Source organism: Protopterus annectens, chromosome 7.part0, assembly GCF_019279795.1.
Source record: "Protopterus annectens isolate FY-2018-M chromosome 7.part0, PAN1.0, whole genome shotgun sequence".
Taxonomy (NCBI): domain Eukaryota; kingdom Metazoa; phylum Chordata; order Ceratodontiformes; family Protopteridae; genus Protopterus; species Protopterus annectens.
This window is the reverse complement of record NC_056739.1, coordinates 1,662,608,514-1,662,630,886: the sequence shown is the minus strand read 5'-3', so window position 1 is coordinate 1,662,630,886 and position 22,373 is coordinate 1,662,608,514. Positions and strand designations below refer to the sequence as shown.

The following is a 22,373-nucleotide window of genomic DNA, read 5'->3' as shown; positions in this document are numbered from 1 at the left end:
TACACACACACACACGTGTTTGCGTGTGTTTTTCTCTTAAAGATAGAACAAGTTAGCAATCAGATTTGTGTATTAGTAGCCTATCTTAATGGTCAGAGGGTGTGACTGATGGCAATGGTATAAAGTAAATCATTCTGCATTAACACTGTTTTTGTGTCATGAGGGCCGAGGAACTGACCTGTTTTGCTTACTTGGTATGATTTGTTTACCTGCTAGGTTGGTCAGTCCAAGGACACTTTTCAGCCACTACCCTCAAACAGTAATGAAAATCATTTTACTGAGGCAGTTGGGATGGAATTGTCACCAAAAAAGAGGGTCTGGCTTCCTTTTTATTTGTGACAGAGGTAGTCTGGCAAAAAACAAGTTCTGAGATGCTTGTAACACTTAGTCACTAAGAACCTCACTGTGAAAGCAGCAAATATATATTATGTTAAGGAATGGTTTTCTAAACAGTCATGTTGAGAGAAGTCCTTTTACAAGTTCATCCTGCAAGGCTCGTAACATCAAAACTTACAACATCACTGTCAGGAACATCCATCATCACTTCTTAATTCTGTTTCATGATAGGAAAAAATTAGGGAGAGGAATATTGCAATGCAAGTTTAAATAAGTTAACTGTTTCATTTTAGAATTAGTGTTGCCCATGGGCTTTCAACACAGAAACACAAAAACACAGAAATAACAGATGATGATGACGCACAAGTATTTTTTTTTTATCTAGCCTGCCAATTTCTCTGTGCACAATCTATATAATCTATAGATACTACTAAAATAAAAGCTTAATATTCCCACCCTTGCTGAGAATGATCATGTGTCTGTACAGTGCATTCATGAATATTCTCCAAAATTAACATTTACCTCAGCTATACACAGTTTTTAAATGGATAATCATAAATAGACATTTGTCTGAAAGACTAGCCAATTCACATGCATATAGTATTGTGTTTTTATCGGTTCATAGGGTATTACTAGGCTGATGACCCTAAGGCGGCCTTTTCTAACCATGACCATGCTTCCCAAATGTATCTGACATGTTCTGATACCCCTGGGTTGTTTTAAGGGAATATGTAGGCTTGGGCATGGTGGTCAGGCATTTTAGGCTGCCTGCTTCTACAAGATTCCGCTTAGTAAATTCACTCCATAGGTTGTTGTGACACAGGAAGTAGGACAAATATACTTTTCACAAAAAAACTTCAAGTTTTTCAGTTTCTTTAGCAAATTCAGAAAAAAAACATTTTATAACACCGTGCTAGAATTTGTACATTCTGAGCAGCTGAGAAACAACACTTTTTCTTCAAGAACATCACACTTTTTGATAAAAAAAAACTCTTCTAGAAGTCTAATCCTATTATCCATATCTGTTGTGTAGTGAAATACTTTATTTCTATCCAGAACCGTCCATCTTGTATTGTTTAAATTATGTCCTCATTCTATCATGTAACCCTTGTTAAAAAACATTGCACGCATTTTGACTTTACTTATCCTTGTGGTATTTAAATGCTTAAACTCTTTATTCACTGCTTACATGGCTTCTGGAGAAGATTGTGCATCAGTTTTGCTTTCATGCTCAGAGACATATCCATTCTGTATTTGCCTTTGCTTAGTCAAGCATAATTTGTGCATATACTTTGCATTTAAGTTTTACTTATTACTTTTCCTATGTGATTTTCCTCTGTATGCTGTATCTCCTTTACACCATTGCTGATGGTTTGTGTTTTGGCTGAAAATAACACACTTTTGAGAAGTCTCCATAGCCAGTCAATGAACAGTTCAGCAAACAAATGTCCCTCACCTCTACAGGTTGTCAGTCCAGAACTGGATAGCACTGTACCTCTGATCATAGCTCACTGAATTGCAAATTCTCATTTGTTTTTGTTCTCTTAGGAAATCATTATTAGTAGTATTTCTGTTATAGGGCTGACAGTGATTCCATTTATTTGCAATTTCTTTTTTTCTAGCAGTTGTGTGACAGTTGTGAGTATGTATAACCAAGGTGGGTGTAAGGGTGTAGGGCAGGGTAATGCATACACTGTCCTTTAGTAATTACTGGCTGAATTAATTCATTCAAACCATAGGGGAAGACAACAAAGGACATCTTCTGTCTTCTTTTGCGATATGATATTCCACATCAGAGTCACTAGCTGGGGACAATGACTTTTCTGGGGCTCTTAGCAATTGTTTATAAAGAGAGATAATATGTTGCTGTTGGTGCCATAACTGTATCTTTGTATGTGACCAGTCGTACCATTTGTCTTCCTCTTTACCTTCTCACATCATCAGCTTCCCTTTAAACAGCAGGTTCTCACATCAGCTTTCCATTAGAACAACAGTGTTCAAGTGACAATGCTGCAGCTTCCATGGGGAGGAAAAAACCAGTTTCAGGAGTAATTTAAGCAAATCTGAAAATATTTCATACATATAAAGCAACCATTAGGAATACTTTTATATTCAACCAGGCTAAATACATAAGGCCACTAGTCAATAAACGTGTATTTGACTGCAAACCAGTTGTGCAGGAATAATGTACTAAGCAAAATGTTTATTGTATATGTGTCTGTGTTTGAGTGAGTGGATCTGCTAATCCACAGTCCAAATAGTTCATTGCCGTGGTATGACAAAAATGGCACAACTAACACATAAAGTTTGCATGATATATTCTTGTTTTTACTGAGACCTACCTTTTTCAGGAGAGTCACCAGAACCTTCTTTGTGTTTTTATTAAACCCATCTTTCTAAAGTAGCTGATATAACAGTTTGAATGTTTCATCTGTGTTCTCCTAAATGTATAAACTGTCGTAGTTGTCAATAAATGACATACACTCTTTTGCACAAAGACAGCACTTTTTCTAGCTTCATAGTGAATGTCAAATGCTGATCTGCTCAAAGGAATAATTCATGTATCCATATTTCTTGGTAACATAATGCATTTGTATCATCTGCTAATACTATCCTCTTAGTCTTAGAACAGGCAGTGTTAAATGGTAAAAATGGTGCTGCTTGGTTCTGATGCTTAAGCTTTGATTTTAGCTGTATGCCAATAAGATAATGAGAGCCAACATTAAAAACTGTTTGTTTTTCACAGGGCCTGGGTTCAGTAGTTACTGGGACTATGCCTGTGTTCAACCTCACCAAAGATAACAGTAGTGACAGAAAGGTAAGGTGTTTTAATCAGAAATCATGGCTTTTGTGCTTTTAGCCAAATCTTTACAAAGGGCCTGCGAACTGCTTATTTATCAGTTAAAGTGCAGCCACAGTCTTAATGTATATATTTGTTTTACTGTGTTTGTGAAGTACAGAAAGTAGCCGTCAGCGTCCTGTTTATGTTTATAAACATGCAGGAAAGTTCAGTAAGAAGCATAAGATTATCAAGTATAAGACTTAAGATGGCAGGAAATGAGAAGAGAAATGTGCATATCATAACTATAATAGAAACGTATCACCATTGTGCTAGTATGGTATTAATGGGAACTCACAATAAGCATTAATATAAAATGTGATTCAGAGACAAAAGCTCATTAGCACGCTTCTGAACTGAGCACTGTGTGGTTACAAGTAATTGTGCTATTGTTTCCCCTATCAGCTCATACAATACTGTGGCTTTTCACCAGTATGATCACCATGGCACTACCAGCCAGAGTCGTCTTATCACTGAAACACTCTAATCTTTGAATACTGCTGAGTAGTGCCCCAGTGCAATCACAGTGCATTGTGTGGTTTTGAATCATGCTTGTAGATTGAATAATTATTACAAAACATTAAAAGATTAACCTAGCTCCTAAACATAGAATCTTAAGGGGCATGCTTTATGACCAAGAATTAAAATGAATCTACTTCTACATATTCTGCCTTCATCCAGCATTTTCTAAGCTAGAAGGCTCTACATCCTACGCATTTTAAGATTAGAGGTCTGGCTCCCATATGGTGTGACCAGTTATCTGGTGAAAAAAATTTGATCTATACTTGCCTCAGAACCGCTCTTGGATCTTATGGTCTATAAAGATGTTATGGCCCTCTGCAGCTGGGTTTGAAAGAGGCATTTAAGTCTGTGACATGCTAGGTTATATCTGTATGAGAAGTGTATGTTATTGTGATATAGTGGTAAGTATGAAAACTGTATAAAGTGCAAGGTATGACGGAATACAAATATTTTAATACATGTATACAGTTAAGTACCAGCTTCTCACTCTTAAAGCTATGCCTAAAAAAAGACATTGTTTCACATTAGAAGGACAGTAATATAATATTTGGGTGTGAAGCAATATCACCTTGCAATAGCATTTCAGAAGTAGACATTTCTGCAGAACTGTCTGGGGCAATGGTTTGCAATTGGCACCTTAGGCAGTCCCAAACCTGGCAGTCAATTAAACCAAAGTTTATGTAGCTAAAACTGAGGAATTTCTGAGATCTAGGATTTATGAATACTGTTATGACACCAAATGGAAAAACCTGAGTTTTTTTTTCAGAATTTCTTTAAAGTGTAGTAAGTTCAAAAATTTTCTTTTCACCATATGCATCACTGCTGCAGTAGCCTTAGTTATATGGGTTATATCCTACTGGGTTGTAACAGCCAGCCAGCTTCCATATCTTCCAGACCACTTTCTGAATGTCCAAACCATTAGTCATCTTGAGCTGTGCTGAATAAAAAAAGAAAGTTTCAAGTTTTTCTGCTGCTGAAGATTGCTTCTCCAGCAGGCTTTAGAGGATCAATGGTCTGCTTATGCTGTTCCATTGTTGGGCAAATACATTATGTTCAGGGGGAAAAAATGCAAGTTTACTTTTTCTGACAGCAATTGTACTTTTTCTATAAAGTATTTAAAGCTAGCAAAAAAGTGTTTTTATTGATTATGTGACAACTTTTAAATGGGGGTGTTAGTTGTTTACATTTAGGGTAACAACTGGCAAACTTATTTAAAACTACATTTCTGTGATAAAAGTTGCATTGTGATACATTTAGGGAGTGGGATATGTGTTTAAAGTGTTTTTGTTGTGTTTTTTTATGGGGAGAACGTTACTTTCTTACGATTTGCCTGTTTTACAGACTACAGCTCTATGCCATACCTGGAGTACGGCTTAACCTTGGAACAACCTACCAGTTCCTCATTTCTTCATTATTGCAGCCACAATAAGAAGACGATTGCTAAATAACCTTTGCCACCACAGCAGGTTGCTAATGGGCCTCAGCCACACATTGGTGACTCTGCTTTGGCCATTACTGTCTCCTGTCATCTTTTTCCATGTCTCCCTCTGCTATAGTCCTTAAACCACCATGATCTGGGAGTTAGATGCATCCTCTACAGCTGTTGGAGTGCCCTTGGTGGGCAAAGGGCAGACACTCTTGTTAGTATTGGGAACAGTGGCAGGGAATGCCACTTCTACCTAGCTGGAATGTCATGCCTATCTTTAGTAAGGATATTCCTTGCAAAAGTGGCATCGTTTTTCAGAAATCACTGTCAAAAGGCAGCAAAAACTTGGACATATTTCTTCTTCTGTCTCAGTTATTTGGTTTTAGCATAGGGTTTACTTAAGACCTTTCCAGTTTAGCTATTTATGATAAAAGAAAAAAAAAGATTATTTTCTAAAGAAGTTCAAGTTTTTGAACCACAAAATGATTGTAAAGGGACAGATTCTTTTGTCTGTCATATTTCTGGTTCACATTCTGAGGAGAGTGTCACTTTGGCCAGTCACTTTGAAGGATTCTTTTCTCTGAAACTACTTCCAGAAAGAATCAATTGTTTCAGAGGGAATATAATCATACTCCATAGTCCGTGAAGAAGTATTATGATTTATTACAACTAGAATTTCTAGAACCTATCCCAGTTTCTCCTGTTTAAGCATTGCAGGATGTTTTTGTTATAGTCTGTAACTTGCCTGACAGCCAACCTGCTGCCCCAAGAAAGCAGATAGATAATATAAAGTCTGTCAGTCTAATCAGTTTCTATACACTCATCCCATATCAGACCAGGCAGCTATTGCTTTACTAAGCTGCTACTAAACATTTTGCTAATACCAATCCCCTTCCTTCTGTCAAGGATGGAAATGTTTTCAATAGACTTGGTAGGAAAGGTGTATTCTTCTGCAGCACTTGTTTTAAAGGTCTTGTTTTTCTAGCTCATATGGTAAAGTCTTTGAGAATATGAGAAATATTATGGCAACTGTTTCTTCTTCTTAGAAAAAAAATATGCTATGTACAATTTGATTGCTTCTGTGTCTCAAGTGGCAACCCACTGTTTGAAATGTGTTTATGATTTTACTGATGCCACCTCCAGGGCTGCTGCCACTGATACTGCTATAAGAATGATTGCTTGGTTTTGATATAAAGCACTCAACCAGTAAAGAGTATTTGTTCGTAAAACATGTAGTTTGGCATTTACTGATTTTGTGAAGAGCAAAAAAAAAAAGTACAGCACATTAGCAATCTGATATATATATATATATATATATATATATATATATATATATATATATATATATATATATATATATATATATACATATATGTGTGTGTGTGTGTGTGTGTGTGTGTGTATGCATATATGGGTCCTGGTCTGAATATCTAAAGTATGTTTAAGCGAGATGCACTTGAGCAAATTCACTTTCATGAAAGTGCATTTTATCAAAAATGCACTTTCGCAAAAAAAAAAAAAAAACATGCAGTTTGCATGTAGATTTAGTTGTACATTAAGATGTCGTGTTGTTTGTACAACTAAGCAAACAGTTGCTAAGATCACGGTACAACGGGATAAGGGAATATTTCCTTTTTCTCACTGTAGTGCAGTCTCAGAGTAAGAATATTAAAGTACGGGCTGGGGGGGCACAGCCCCCCATATGGGGGTGCCAGGGGGGCTTGCCCCTGTGTATAAACTTAAGTAGTGGTTATATTTGTGTAGGATTTTTGGCGTGTTGTTTGTTTTTTTTTTTTTTTGCACTAAAGCAAAAGTGAGTTAGCTCATGTACATTTTGGTGAAACATACTTTCGATCTATCACTATTGATCCATATATATGTATGCATATATGTGTGTGTGTGTATTTATATGCATATGTATGTATATGTGTGTGTGTATGTGTGTGTGTGTGTGTGTGTGTGTGTGTGTGTGTGTGTATATATATATATATATATATATATATATATATATATATATATATATATATCAGTGTGTGTGTGTGTGTGTGTGTGTGTGTGTGTGTGTGTGGGCTGCCCTTCATCTGAATTCTGCTTGTATAATGCATTTGTGCATGTACCCAGCAGTCTTTTATTTTTCCTACTTATACAACTCTCTTCACCTTCTTGCTTGCCAGTTTGGCTCTTTCCCTGTTTTCTTGAAATTACTGCCAAGCTGTGTGTTTTTGTTTATCAGTTTCCTCACTTGGTCCACTAACTTTCCCATGCTCTGTTTGTCCCTTTTCTGGTGGTGGATTAATAACAAATTATTTGTTTAGAGATTGACCCAGACTATTTCTATTCAAGTTTCTTTTAAGACTTGTTCCTTCTGTCTTCGGTTATTTCCTACTTTCCTTTTAGAAGGTCACAGGCTTCATTCAAGGAAGTTTAAAGTGTCTGATGGTCTCCTGTGTTCTCAGTATTAGTAGAGACTGAATTCTGAATAACACTTGCCTTCTTCTCAGTTAGTATCATACAGGATCACATGATTTTCATTGCTGTGGCAGTTTAGCACAAAGTCCAGGAAGAAGCTTATTTCACTCCTGTGTGGGCCCAGAATCTTCTTTTTTCTTAAATTGAAAAGTAATCATTCCTTTATATAAGTACATTAACATTTTACAAAATATTTGTATTAGACAGCCTCCAGATCCAGGCTTTCTTCCCGTCTTATCAAATATCTCATTTTCCAATTCCTGACCATGAGGTTTACTGTAATTTCTTTGTAATAAGCTGTAAAAATTCTGCTGTTCTCCAATGATTCTCTCTATTAGGACAATACTTCTTAGGATGCCCCTTTTCATTCTATTTTCTTGACTGTCCAGGGCATTCCTCAGCCTGTTTCAGTCATTCTCTTGTGTTTTAGTCATTTGAAAGCATGAAACCAGTTGATCTTCTATGGTAATTATATAATCTGTAATATTTTAACCTGCATACTGATAATTATTTGTGGCCTTTGCTGTCCTTTCTTGTTGCCTTTACGAATGTTCTTTCTCCAGCCATTTTCTCTCTCATTGGTCAGAATACATTCCTCTGACATTTGTCCAGTGTTTTCCTGATCTGTTTTTGTCTTTGCAGTCCTGCAGCAAGATTTCCAGTTTTGTTTTATTTTATTCACAATGCCAGCTTAGACATCTGGATTACACAGTTATCTTGGTTGGACTTTAATCAGAAATACACCTTTGGCTACTCTATCTTAAAAAGTGTCTACTTCTTAAAAACAGAAAATGCTATCTCCAAGAAACACTATAAAGTATTTTGCCTGTAACTTCAACTAGAGGTCAACAACTCAAAACAGTAAAAACTCTGGTGATTGAAGGTGGTTTATATTTTATCATTCTTGTGGAGAAGTTTGTCTTCTCAACATGTGATTTTCCCTTCTGGAGTTAGGCCTTAGGCTGTTTATCTTTCTAGAAGCACTTCTATTTTTTTCTGAGTTAGGCAGCAGTTTCTTATATTATTTAACCTTTCTTGTCTACTTATTTCTCTCCCCTTATTGACGGTTTTGAACCCCCATGGAACAGTGGACTTTGTTTGCTGACAGACGGTATTCTATTCATGAGCGACCAGAGCCAGGGTTATGCAAACATCTAATACTAGTTCTTTTAGGTTCATAGGTTCATACTAGGCTATCTGCCCTAGGGCATTTATAAGCCTAGCCAGAGTGTGTTTGGCTTTCACCACCCATTTTAAATTAATTTTGCTATGCCCTTTTTCGAGGTTAGTATACTGTGCCTCTGTCTAACAGTGACACAGAAGTGATACCCAGGGTAAACCTACGATCTCCCATCCACTCATCAAGATTCCTCTTGAAGAGAGTCAATGAGGGACTCTGCCTAACCTGGACTGGGATTTTATTCCAGAGTGAAGGGAGCCTCTGGGTTATGAATCTGTCCCTCCAGCATGTCCTATTTATTTCAGTGCTGAGGTTCAAGTCTCTCAAGCACGTAGCTCGATGGGATTTGGATTTTCTGAGGTGCAGCATGTCCATTAATTCCGGGTTGGACATGGCTTTATATGTCAGGCACAGATCGCCTGTGAGCAGGCGGTATGCCACTGAGTAGAGCTGGAGTTTCTTTAACCGGGCAGCATATGGCATCTGTTTGAGCCCTTTGATCCTCTTGGTGAGGTACTTTTGGGGTCTTTCCAGTTGCTGCAGGTGTCTGGTAAGGTACATCCCAAAAGGGGCATTGTACTCAATTATGGGCCTGATGAGGGATGAGTAAAGAGGCACAATGACCTCCCCTGATCTAGATGTGAATCCCTTCATGATTAGGTGGGCTATATAAAATGTTTTTTTAACCACTTTGGCCATGTGGTTGTCAAATGAGAGATTGCTATCAACTTGGGTCCCCAGGTCCCTAATTTCTTCTTCTGTACTTAATGGATTACCACCTATGTGGTAATTTGTGGGCACTTGGCTTTTGCCAAAGGGGATGACTATACACTTTTTGGCGTTTAGCTTGAGGCCATGGCTCGGGCATCAGTTGTCTGTTTCTATGAGGCCCTTTTGGAGGATGCTTGTGTCGGCTGGAGAGTTGATTATGGCGCCTAGTTTGCAGTCATCTGCGAACTTGGTCAGCCACAGTCCTTCTGTGTTTGCCTGTACCTCCGAGAAATATATACCGAACAAGAGAGGTCCCAGGACTGAGCCTTGTGGGATGCCACTTGTAACTGGTTTGGAGTCTGACATGGCTCCAGCAATTCTAACCATGTGGGTTCTGTCCTTGAGCCAGTTTGCAACCCATCTAGTGACATAGGGGTTTATATTTAAGCTGGTGAGCTTATCTATAATGCCCGAGTGGGGTATTGTATCGAAGGCTTTTGCGAGGCCCAGGTAGGCTGTGTGGACCACCTTCCCCTCGTCAATGGCCTTGGTGACTGTTTCAAAGAAATCAACCAGGTTTAAGAGGCAGGATCTGCCCTTAACAAAGCCAAACTGTGTAGGATCCAGTGTCTGTAGGTCCCCAATATCTTTATTTATGAGGTCCATGATGATCCTTTCCATAGCTTTGCAGACCAAGCTAGTCAGGCTTATGGGGCAATAGTTTCCAGGATCCATTGAGGCACCACCTTTGTGGAGAGGGACAAGATGGAGAAAGAATATCTTACCAGTGTGTGTCACTACAGAGAATAATAACTCCTTAACTCTGAGACACACTTCATAACAATTTAATAAAAAAAAAAAGCTGTAAAACTCAATCATATTACAGGAACATAGCCAGCCTGTTATTTTCCTGATGATAAGCAGAACTTATCTTATGGAGGGGGCCATTGCCTTGTCTACCATTATACACTCAACAGTGATCTTCCCGATATACACTAGAGAGCACAGTCACTGGAAGATAATATCACCTGCATATATAAAAGACGCATCCCCGATGTCATTTAATTGGATGTTGCACCTATATATTCAGTTGATGAAATTAATGATCATGAGTAGAGACAGGGCATACTCTTGACAAAGTTGTTTAACAATCTTAAATGTATGATTTAAAATATGGATCCAGATGCAACTTTTGCTCTGACTGAATTAAACACAGAAGCAACCATGGGACCCCATACTGTTGTGGTACCTTTTATAATAAGATCTGTTACACATGTCCATATGTCTTTGCCATGTTCACAAAAGGTGTGCAGATCATCCTGATGAACTGGCACCCTGTACAGTAGCCATGCAAACATAAAAATTGGAACCCTTGTTCCAGGGTCATGAGAGAATCTGTTTTGCTCCTTCAATATTAGAGATGCAACTGTCAGAGAAATTCTCCTTTTCGGCACCCTGGGTTAACCTTTCCCAGGGAGGCTGAAGAGTGTAAACACCCTTCTCTTCTGCTGTCCTCTCCTGTTTTGGAAATTAGTACTGTTAAACCAGCAGAGGTGATGTGATTGTCTTCCATGCAACACTGAAAAGGTCTGTTAACCATATAATTTAAACAATAACCAGGGCCTTCAAAATTCTTAGGCATTTCTTATTCACTGTTATAGCTATCCCACCTTAAAATTGTTTATGTAGTACTGGTGTCATCTAGATAAATGCATCTAGTTCCACCTGTTGCTTCTGGCACTGTCTACTGAATGGGGGGTTATATCACCTGATTTCAGGAGATCCCCAAAGTGTTCCTTCCTCCAACACTGTCACCAGTTAAGTTTAGCATATCTCCACATTTGTTTTGCTCCAGACCTTCTCTGGCTATTTAACTTGGACTTGACCATTGTATTATCCCATTTGATCTGTCTGGGTGAGAAACTTGTGGCCCATTTCTTTCTTGAAGATGAGGACTATTAGGTGGAATGTCATCATTCAGAGTAATTTGTTTCTCTTAAGTCCTGAGTCTCTGATCATGTTTATCATTCATGAGTATGCAATACAGTGTTTTTTTCTGATGTAGACAAGCACATCCATATATTCCTTGGTCTTCAGTGGTGAGTGTACTGAAAGTAACCATGTTGTCTTAAGCTTCAACATTCTTCTCCTCCACTTGACAGCTCCAACAGACATCTCAGACATTAGATGAAGTCTGGTACTCTGGGTCACAGAACATTACCACTCTGTACCAACAGGGCTGCCTAGCATTTTTAAACATTTGCTTAGAATAACCTGAACAATATCCCACAAACTCCTCCACTCCTGACTTGCTAGGCTGTTTGTAATAAAGATGTAAACACAGTAGAAAATCTCAGAAATCTCAGAAGTAAAGACAGAGGAGTTGAGGAATCTACTGGTGATGGAGTTGATATCCCTGTGACGGGTGGCAGGATGCACACCTATGGGACAAACAAAGAAATTATGACATCAGACCCGAAGCCAAAGTAGTTCCGGTTGCAGAGAAGGTCAGATAGAGCAGATTACTGTGATTAGGGTACATTGGCATGAAAGCAGAAGATAATTTAGTGAAGAAGATTTTGGACAAACTGGAAGAATACAAAAGGAATCAGAGAATCCAACAAAAAGATGGATGGATGGATGGATGGATGGATGGATGGATGGATGGATGGATGGATGGATGGAGGGATGGATGGATGAAGGGATGGATGGATGGATGGATGGATGGATGGATGGATGGATGGATGGATGGATGGATGGAGTGTATAGGAGAAATACAACACTCAGGCTTGACTATTGAATAAGATAGGAAATTCGTATGGAATGGCGAGAAGTGCTGAGAGGTGTGAGGCAGCACCCCTGACCTACAAATTTCTGTGTTTGCCCAAGCTCCTGCCTGGTGCCCTACAGAGTTCTACAGCAGTAGAGAGACAAAAGAGAGACTTTAGAGTGATTAAGTATCATTTTTCTTCATTTTCTTACTGCCTTTAGCTAATTCTGCCTAAAACGCCAATTTTCTAGAGTTTCTGTGATTTAAAAAGCTTGTTTCAGCTACATATTGTACTTATTCTACTGCCTGCACTTTAACAAAGTCGTTTTTGTGTTTAAATTACCTGTTTAACTGTTATAGGCTACACACTCAAGTGTGATAGCCATTTCTGTGCTTTTAAAGTGTTTTATTATTGTGTTTGTTTTATTTTATGAAAAAAAGAAAGAAATATACTTGTTTTCCCACCTTTCTAAGCTAGTATAGCCCAGTTTTCAGGTTAGTGCGGAATTCAGGGCTTTGTTACAAGTTTCTGTGTTTGCACATGCCTTACTTGGAAAGAAGGAAGTTTCTCTGTTCACTGTGAGGGAGGGAGCTTTGAGCAGCCTATCTGTCCCTGGAGGAGTGGTTTTAGCCCAGAAACTAGTAGTTTATTGGCCATTTTGGGCTAATTTCTATCTCTTTCATTTCCCTGCTATAAAACCTGCATTTGCAAGGTTTTTGGGCTAGTATACAGCTCAGCAAGCTCCTGACAGGTGCTCTGCAGAGTTCTACAGCAGGAGAGAGATAAAAGAGAGAGTATGGAATGATTAAGTATCATTTTTCTGCATTTTCTTGCTGCCTTTAGCTAATTCCACCTAAAACACAGATTTTCTAGAGTTTCTGTGATTTAAAAAGCTTGTTTCAGCTACATATTGTAGTTATTTTTCTGCCTGCACTTTAACAGTTGTTTTTGTGTTTAAATTACCTGTTTAGCTATTGTAGGCTACACACTCAAGTGTGATAGCCATTTCTGTGCATTTAAAGTGTTTTTGATTATATCTGCTTTATTTTCTGAAAAAAAACAAAACAAAAAAAAAAAACAAACAAAAAATATACTAGTTTTCCTGCCTTTCTAAGCTAGTATAGTCCAGTTTTCAGGTTAGTGCTGAATTCAGGGCTGTGTTACAAGTTTCTGTGTTTGCCCATACCTTACTTGGATAGAAGGAAGTTTCTCTGTTCATAGGTTCATAGGTTTATACTAGGCTATCTGCCCTAAGGCATTTATAAGCCTAGCCCAAATTTTTGTGGCTTACGCCACCCCTTATATGAAAAAATACTGTGCCCATTAGTTTGTTGTGCCTCTGTCCAGCAGTGACACAGAGATGATTCCCGGGATAAACCTACGATCTCCCATCCACAGGTCAAGATTTCTCTTGAACAGAGCTAGCGAGGTGCTCTGCCTCACATGGACCGGGATTTTATTCCACAGCATAGGGAGTCTCTGAGTGATAAATCTATCCCTCCAGCACATCCTATTTATATCCGTGCTAAGGTTTAAGTCGCTTGCTCTAGTGGTTTTGGTGGATTTGGATTTTTTGAGGTGGAGCATGTCCATTAATTCCGGGTTGGACATGGCCTTGTATGTCAGGCACGTCACCTCTGAGCAGACGGTATGCAACTGAATAGAGCTGGAGTTTCTTCAATCTGGCAGCATATGACAGATTTTGGAGTCCCTTTATCCTTTTGGTGAGGAACTTTTGGGGTCTCTCTAATTGCTGCAGATGTCGGGTGCGATACATCCCGAATGGGGCATTGTACTCGATCATTGGTTTGATAAGTGAAGAGTACAGGGGAACAATGACCTCACTAGATCTGGATGTGAATCCCTTCATGATCAGGTGGGCAATGTAGAAGGTCTTTCTAACCACTTTAGCAACGTGAGTGTCAAAAGAAAGGCCACTGTCAACCAGGGTCCCCAGGTCCCTGATAACCTCTTCTGTTCTTAGTGGATTGCCACCTATATGGTAGCTTGGGGTTACCTTATTTTTCCCGAAGGGTATGACTATACATTTTTTGGCGTTTAACTTCAGGCCATGGCTCTGGCACCAGCTATCTGTTTCCGTGAGTCCCTTCTGAAGGATATCCGTGTCCAATGCACTTTCCACTATGACGCCCAGTTTGCAGTCGTCTGCAAACTTTGTCAGCCAAAGTCCTCCCATGTTGGCCTATACTTCTGAGAAGTAGATGCCGAACAATAGGGGGCCAAGGACCGAGCCCTGTGGGACACCGCTTGTGACCGGCTTGGAGTCTGACATAGCGCCAGCAACTCTAACCCTGTGGGTTCTGTCCTTAAGCCAGTTTGCAACCCATCTTGTGACATATGGGTTTACATTTAAGCTGGTAAGTTTTTCTACAATACCCGAGTGGGGTATTGTGTCGAAACATTTGCAAGGTCAAGGTAGGCTGTATGGACTGCCTTTCCCTCATCAATGGCCTTGGTGACTGTTTTGAAGAAGTTGACCAAGTTCAAAAGGCATGATCTGCCCTTGACGAAGCCAAACTGGGTCGGGTCCAATGTCTGCAAGTCCCCTATATCTTTGTTTATGAGCTCCATTATGATCCTCTCCATAGCTTTGCAGACTAGACTTGTTAAGCTTATGGGGCGGTAATTACCAGGGTCCGTAGAGGCACCGCCTTTGTGGAGTGGGACCACAGTTGCCGTACGCCACTCCTTGGGCACGTATCCTGTGGTAAGGCTGAGATTAAACAGCTGCCTTATGTGTGGGTTTAATTCCTCATTTAGCTCGTGTAGCACACAGCTGGGGACACCATCCGGTCCCATTGATGCTGTGTTTTTAGCTTTAGAGTGAGCATCTTTCACCTGTGCATTAGAGATGTCTGGGAGGCTACACTCCGCTCGGATAGTTATCTCTCCTTTAGGGGGGGAGAGGGGGGTGAAATTTGCACTGAATCTGTCTGCCAGTATGTTGGCAATGTCTGTGGGTTCAGTGATTTTTGTATCATTTTGGACTAATTCTGAGCATATCTGGGAGTTTCCACCCAGGTTCCTAACATAGCTGAAAAAGGCCTTATGATTGTCCTTTGAATCCATGGCAATTTTTCTCTCAAAATTGGCCTTAGTTGATTTTATGAGTGCTCGTATTTTTTACTAATAATGATCAGGGTGACTTCCTTTTATGGATTTTGTTCTATCATGTAATAGCTTTCTCCTCTTATTGTAAAGTTTGTTAATGGCTGGGGTCCACCAGACTGGACGTTTGCCCTTTGTGGAAAGAGTCTTGGTTTTATTTGGGATTGCCTGATCCATGCAGTCCTGGAGGTGTTCATAGAAGGCATTTGTAAGGGCTTCCGCAGCTTGGGTTGTGGTTTCCACTGGCTCAGGGGCCTTGAAGGATACCACACCAGTCTTGAGTAGTGTGAAGTTTGCTTTAGAGAAGTTTTTCACTGTGGTCTTTTTTGTTTGGGGTGGGGTGGGATGTGGATTTCCAGTGAGATTAGTTTATGATCAGATCTCACCAATGAGGGATATACTTCCGGTGTGGAGCATTTTGTCCCCATATTTGTGATAATGAGATCTAGTATATTTTCTCCTCTCGTGGGAACAGTAACTAGCTGTTCCATGGCATTTGAATTTATGAACTCCAGGAACCGTTGGGCTAGAAAGTTAGGGCTTGAGTAATGTTCCCAGTCTATATTCGGGTAGTTGAAGTCACCCAATATGATGGTGTTTGGAGATACATTTATACCCTCCAGTGTCTTCAGGAAGGCTGTGTGGGGTTCCTGAGTTTGAGAGGGTGGCCTGTAGCATGCTACAATTTGTAGAGCAGTTTTGCCTATGGTTAGTTGCACCTGGATGGTTTCCAAAGCTTATGCGTTGCCACCAATCTGGAGGTGTGGGTATCCTTTATGAATATGGATACACCCTCCTTTTGTGGTGTGGTCCGGGTTTTGGGGCTGGAATGCATGATATGAGGTAAAACCTAATAGTGCCGGGTGCTCTCAGGAGCCTTGAACCAGGTTTCAGTTACAGCACAGACATCGATGTTCTCCATACTGAGAAGGGCCTCGAGTGCGTGCATTTTGAGATTTAGACTTCTGGCATTGAGCAGCATTACCCTCAGTTTCTTCCCATTTTGTTTTCTAGGGTGGTAGGTTTAGAATTTGAGCCTTGCCTAAAAGGCACTATGGGGTGGCAAGAGCCTTAGCCAATATCCAGAATCCCAGGGTGACAGGTGCAAGCCGTCCCTTGAAGCAGCGTGGCTTGTCAAGCATGTCATCCCAGGCAGACAGACACTGGATCCCCTTTGAATGACACCAGACATTAAGCCAATTGTTAAAGCTGATCATCTTGTCTCTATATTGTGGCATCATTCTTGGTGAACGAAGGATACTGCTCAGGGTCAGGGTCATACCTGCCTGGGCTACATAATCAGAGAGCTCCTCTATGTCTCTTTTCATGTAGTCCAGGGAGGTGCGTCTCAGGTCGCTCACACCAGCATGGACAATGACTGTGTCATATTTGTACTTGCCGTGGAGTGACCAGAGTGCTTGTGTTATGTGGCGGATTCTAGCGCCCGATAGGCAGCTTACTGTGACCCTCTCCTTGTTCAGCCTGGTGAGTGGGACGCCAGTGTGTCTGACTATGGAGTCACCTATGAAAAGTATGTTTGGTGTTGTATTTGGCCTTAAGGGCTGTGACTGCTTTGCACACTGCTTTTGTGGTTTATGTGTTGCTTGTGGGGTGTCTTGAGGTAGCAGTTGTTTGGGTGTCTGCTTTGGAGGCCTCTGCTGTTTAGGTAAATTTTTACTCAGAGCCTCCGAGTATGTCTTTGTGTGTTTATGTGTTTGATTCAGTGGTGTGGTAGCATTATGTGAGGCTGGTTTTGTGGTGTGTGTAGTTGCCTTCTCCTCCTGTCTGGTCTTGCCAGTCCTGAGTTGAGAGAGCTCAGCCTCCAGTTTCGCTAAATAGCTGCATCTCTCGCAAGTATTTGTGTTATGTGGGAGGAGGAGAGGGTTGTCTGTGTACATGAGGCAGTTATAACATTGCCTCAAGATTCCCAGATTCACCAGGTGGACCAGAGAGGAGATTGACAACTGACCTTTGGACATGCTAGAATAATATTGGGAATTCCTTAATAATTGAAAACAAGGGCCAGTGGGGAGTGAGGGTGTAGTGCTTTTAATTTTTAGTGCTGACTTATATAATTGCTTTAGTGAGCAAGTGCCAGGTAACTTGACTGCAATGTGTTACAAGTAACTAAATGCAAAAACGACAAACAGTAACTTTCTTTCAAGTGAAACAAGGAACTAGTACAGTAAGCAATGCAGATATCACTAGTGATCCACAGAAGCGCTGAGAAGCCGCGTATTAGGTGGAATTAGCTTCCAGGGAAATAACAAGCAAACAAACAACAAGCATATAAACAAAGCTAGATTCAGCAGGCCTGGATCTAGTCTATGCTAGAGCAAACAAGGTGTACCAATTTCAGTAAGATACAGTTCAAATATTCAGGCACTATAAACCTTTAACCAGAAATTCCCAGCTCAGAAGGGCAGAGTCCAGCCTCTTCTCCCACAAGAGTGCAGACCATGAACCTTCTTAATGTAAAATAACTGGCCTGAAGCCCAAGTGCCTAAACCAGAACTAATACCCTTGGACACTGGGCTCTCAATCAGCAGTTAGAACTTAGAAGGATGAAAGCTACCTGTCCTGCCACCACAGTGCTTGCCACAAACCTTCCTAATGTAAAACAACTGGTCTGAAGCCCAAGTGCTTAATCCAAAAGACTTAGAATGATAGCTACACTTTAATCAAGTTACAACCAAGCAGTAATAAATACAATTGAATACTTTAGAGAATGTCTGGATTAGTGCTCAAGTTACACAAACAAAGCTAGATCCAGCAGGCCCGAATCCAGTCTATGCCACAGCAAACAAGGCGCACCAACTTCGGTAAGAAGCAGTTCAGATATGCATGCACTATAAGCCTTTAACCAGAAATTCCCAGCTCAGAAGGGCAGAGTCCAGCCTCCCTCCCACAAGAGTGCAGACCACGAACCCTCTTAATGTAAAATAACTGGCCTGAAAACCCAAGTGCTTAAACCAGAATTAATACACTTTTAGAATAACAGACACTGAGCCCTCAATCAGCAGTTCCCAACCTAGAAGGATGTAAGCTACCTGTTCTGCCACAACAGTGCAGACCACAAACCCTCTCAGTGCAAAACGACTGGTCCGAAGCCCAAGTGTTTAAACCAAAAGGATTAGAATGAGTTACACCAAGCAGTAATAAATACAATTGAGTATTTTTAAGATGATGCAAAAGTAAAATGAAGTAGGTAGAAACACAAGTACAGTAAAAGCAGATAAATTTTTTTTTTTTATTTATTTATTTTTTTATATGAACAAGTGCTGAGATCAAAGAAACAGATTTGAGTGCTGAAACTAGAAAACTGGCTAGTTATAAGAAAAAAAAAAACAAGCCAGATGGCTTCCCTCAAACACAGAAGGGCCTGGGGGCTCAGAAGCCTACAAATAGTCTATACCAACAGGAAAGGCAGGAAATAAGCTTAATTTTTTTTGTCTGTTTCCCAAATGCTCTCTTTGTACACAGTAGGAGTGCCTGAAATCAGAATATGATCTCACTGCACTCAGTTGAGTGAGCAAATGAGATGGGCCCAGAGGCAGGCTGAGGGGCGGGCAGTTTCAAGGCCACCAGATTAACACCAAAACAAAAACAGGGAGGGTGGGTGGGTATAACTGAAGAGCAGAATAACTGCCACTTGAGTTAAATATTCCTTCAACACAGTTTAAATCAAATTAAATACTGTATATGTTTTAAAAAAAGTGCAGATAAAGGTACTTAAATTCTCTTATATGTCCAGTTGAATATAACCAAGTTCTTAGCTGGCCAAAGCTGAGGTTTTTAAGCAATAAAAATTTCACAATGCACCACTTAAAAAGGCAAGGACAGGAAATCAAAGAATGTGGCTACCCCCACACCTGTAATTACTAGCAAATAACACACTAGCTTCAGTTCAAGTTACTAAAGAGCAGAATAACTGCCACTTGAGTTAAATATTCATTCAACACAGTTTATATCAAATTAAATACTGTATTTTTTGTAAAAAAAGTGCAGATAAAGGTACTTAAATTCTCTTATACGTCCAGTTGAATATAACCAAGTTCTTAGCTGGCCAAAGCTGAGGGTTTTAAGCAATAAAAATTTCACAATGCACCACTTAAAAGGCAAGGACAGGAAATCAAAGAATGTGGCTACCCCCACACCTGTAATTACTAGCAAATAACACACTAGCTTCGGTTCAAGTTACTAAAGAGCAGAATAACTGCCACTTGAGTTAAATATTCCTTCAACACAGTTTAAATCAAATTAAATACTGTATTTTTTTAAAAAAAAGTGCAGATAAAGGTACTTAAATTCTCTTATACGTCCAGTTGAATATAACCAAGTTCTTAGCTGGCCAAAGCTGATGTTTTAAGCAATAAAAATTTCACAATGCACCACTTAAAAAGGCAAGGACAGGAAATCAAAGAATGTGGCTACCCCCACACCTGTAATTACTAGCAAATAACACACTAGCTTCAGTTCAAGTTACTAAAGAGCAGAATAACTGCCACTTGAGTTAAATATTCCTTCAACACAGTTTAAATCAAATTAAATACTGTATTTTTTTTAAAAAAAGTGCAGATAAAGGTACTTAAATTCTCTTATACGTCCAGTTGAATATAACCAAGTTCTTAGCTGGCCAAAGCTGAGGTTTTTAACACTGTAAGAAAGGGTTTGAGCAGCCTATCTGTCCCTGGAGGAGTGGTTTAAGCTTAGAAATTAATAGTTTATTGGCCATTCTGGGCTAATTTCTATCTTTTTTATTTCCCTGCTATAAAACCCGCATTTGCACGATTTTGCGCTTTGCGCAGTGCCTGTTAGCTAAGATATAACTATTCCCGGCTCCACAAAGTCTACTCTTTAATTTTTCTCTTGAAACTAGACAAACTTTCAACTTAAGCCCTCAAACCATTCACTTCTCATCCCGACACTTGCTCAAAACTCATAGCAAGCACTAATCAGCCTTAGCACTAGACCCCCCTATACTGCAAAGAAGGACAAGGCTCTCTATTCGACCTTACCAGCCAATCAGTAAAACAATTCACTGTACCTATCCAGGCATGTCCAAAGGGCAGTTTCAGTTGTACTCTCCAGTCCAAGTGGTGAATCTGGGCATTTTGAGGCAATGTTACAATTGCCTCATGTACACAGACAACCCTCTCCTCCTTCCACCAAACACTAATACATGCTTGAGATGCAATTATACAGCCAAACTGGAGGCTAAACTCTATCAACCCATGACTGGACCAGACAGCCAAGAGGAGAAGGGAATTACTTGCATCACACCACCAGTCTCACATAGACCTATGAAACCAGCACCGGCAAATAATACACATAAATACATCAAAACATACTCAGAGGCTCTAAATAAAAATCTGCAAAAGCAACAGAGACCTCCAAAGCAGACATCCAAGCAACCTCCACCCCCCAACACAAACCATGAAACATACACTTCACAAAACTAGTGTGCCATGCAGTCACAGCCCTTAAGGCAAAATAACATACTCGACACACTAGTAATAGGTGACTCTATAGTCAGGCACACTGACGTCCTACTCACTAGGCTGAACAAGGAGAAGGTTACTGCTAGCTGCCTGTCGGCTGCCAGGATCTGCAACATAACACAAGCACTCCGGTCCCTCCAGAACAAGTACAAATATGACTCTGTCATTGTCCATGTTGGTGTGAATGACCTGAGCCATACCTCCCTGGACTACATGAAAAGAGACGCGGAGGAGCTCTCCGATCACATAGCCCAGGCCGGTATGACCCTGACCCTGAGTAGCATCCAGCCCTCACCAAAAATGATACCACGGTATAGAGACAAAATTATCAATTTCAACAATTGGCTAAGCTTCTGGTGTCATTCAAAGGGGATCCAGTGTCTGTCAGTCTGGGATGACATGCTCGACAAGCCACGCTGCTTCTCTAGAGACGGCTTGCACCTTTCACCCTAGGCTTTTGAATACTGGCCAAGGCTCTTGCCAACCCCATTGTGCCTTTTTTAGGCAGGGCTAAAAAGACAAACCCACTGCTGGAAATAGCACAAGTAACAAAAAACTGAGGGTAGTGCTATTCACTGCCAGAAGTCTAAACCTCTAAATGCACACACTCAAAGCACTCCTCAGTATGGAGAAAATCGATATATGTGCAGTAACAGAAACCTGGTTTAAGGCTCCAGAGAGCAGCCCAGCACTACCAGGCTACAACTCATACCATACCACACATTTGGCCATATTCATCAAGGATACCCACACTTCCAGGTTAGTGGCACAGCACGATGCTTCACAGATCATCCACGTGCAACTAACAATGGGTAAAACTGCTATTCAAATTATAGCTTGCTACAGATCACCCACCATGTCCCAGGACCCCCACTCCACATTCCTGGAAACACTGGGAAACATAAAGGTCCTACCAAACACCCTGATACTGGGTGATTTCAATTACCCAAACATTAACTGGGAGAACTACTCAAGTACAATCTCCCTTGCCCAACATTTCCTAGAATTTATAAATTCAAACACCCTGGATCAACTGGTCAACACCCCCACCAGAGGTGACAACATATTAGACCTGGTCATCAACCCCTCATTGGTTAGATCTGACCATAAACTAATCACTTTGGATATCCACATTCCGCCACCACCCCAGGTCAAAGAAACCACCGTGAAAAACTTTTCAAAAGCAAACTTCACGTTACTTAAGACCGAGGTGGGAAGTTTCAAATCCCCCATGCTAAAGGATTACGCTGTCCAAGCTGAAAAATCCTTTACTAATGCACTCTACTGGCACCTGCAAGAATGCATGGATCATGCTATCCCAAACAAAACTAAGACTCACTCCTTCAAGAAAATGAAACCAGTCTGGTGGACCCCTGCTATAAACAAGCTATACAATAGAAGGAGGAAACTAGTACAGAAAAGAGTAACATCCCAAAAAGGGAAGACATCTCTGATCAGTATCAGCAAGAAACTACGCTCCCCCATAAAA

General features: G+C 40.3%; 1 protein-coding gene across 1 annotated transcript in view; it reads left to right on the top strand.

Moving 5' to 3' along the window:
* Positions 1 to 22,373, top strand: part of CACNA2D2 (calcium voltage-gated channel auxiliary subunit alpha2delta 2) — a 5,241,953-nt gene that overhangs the window by 4,737,890 nt on the left and 481,690 nt on the right. The window contains exon 16 of the mRNA XM_044078189.1: positions 3,083 to 3,154. Coding sequence (XP_043934124.1) covers positions 3,083 to 3,154 — 72 coding nt within the window. The remainder of the gene's footprint in view (positions 1 to 3,082; positions 3,155 to 22,373) is intronic.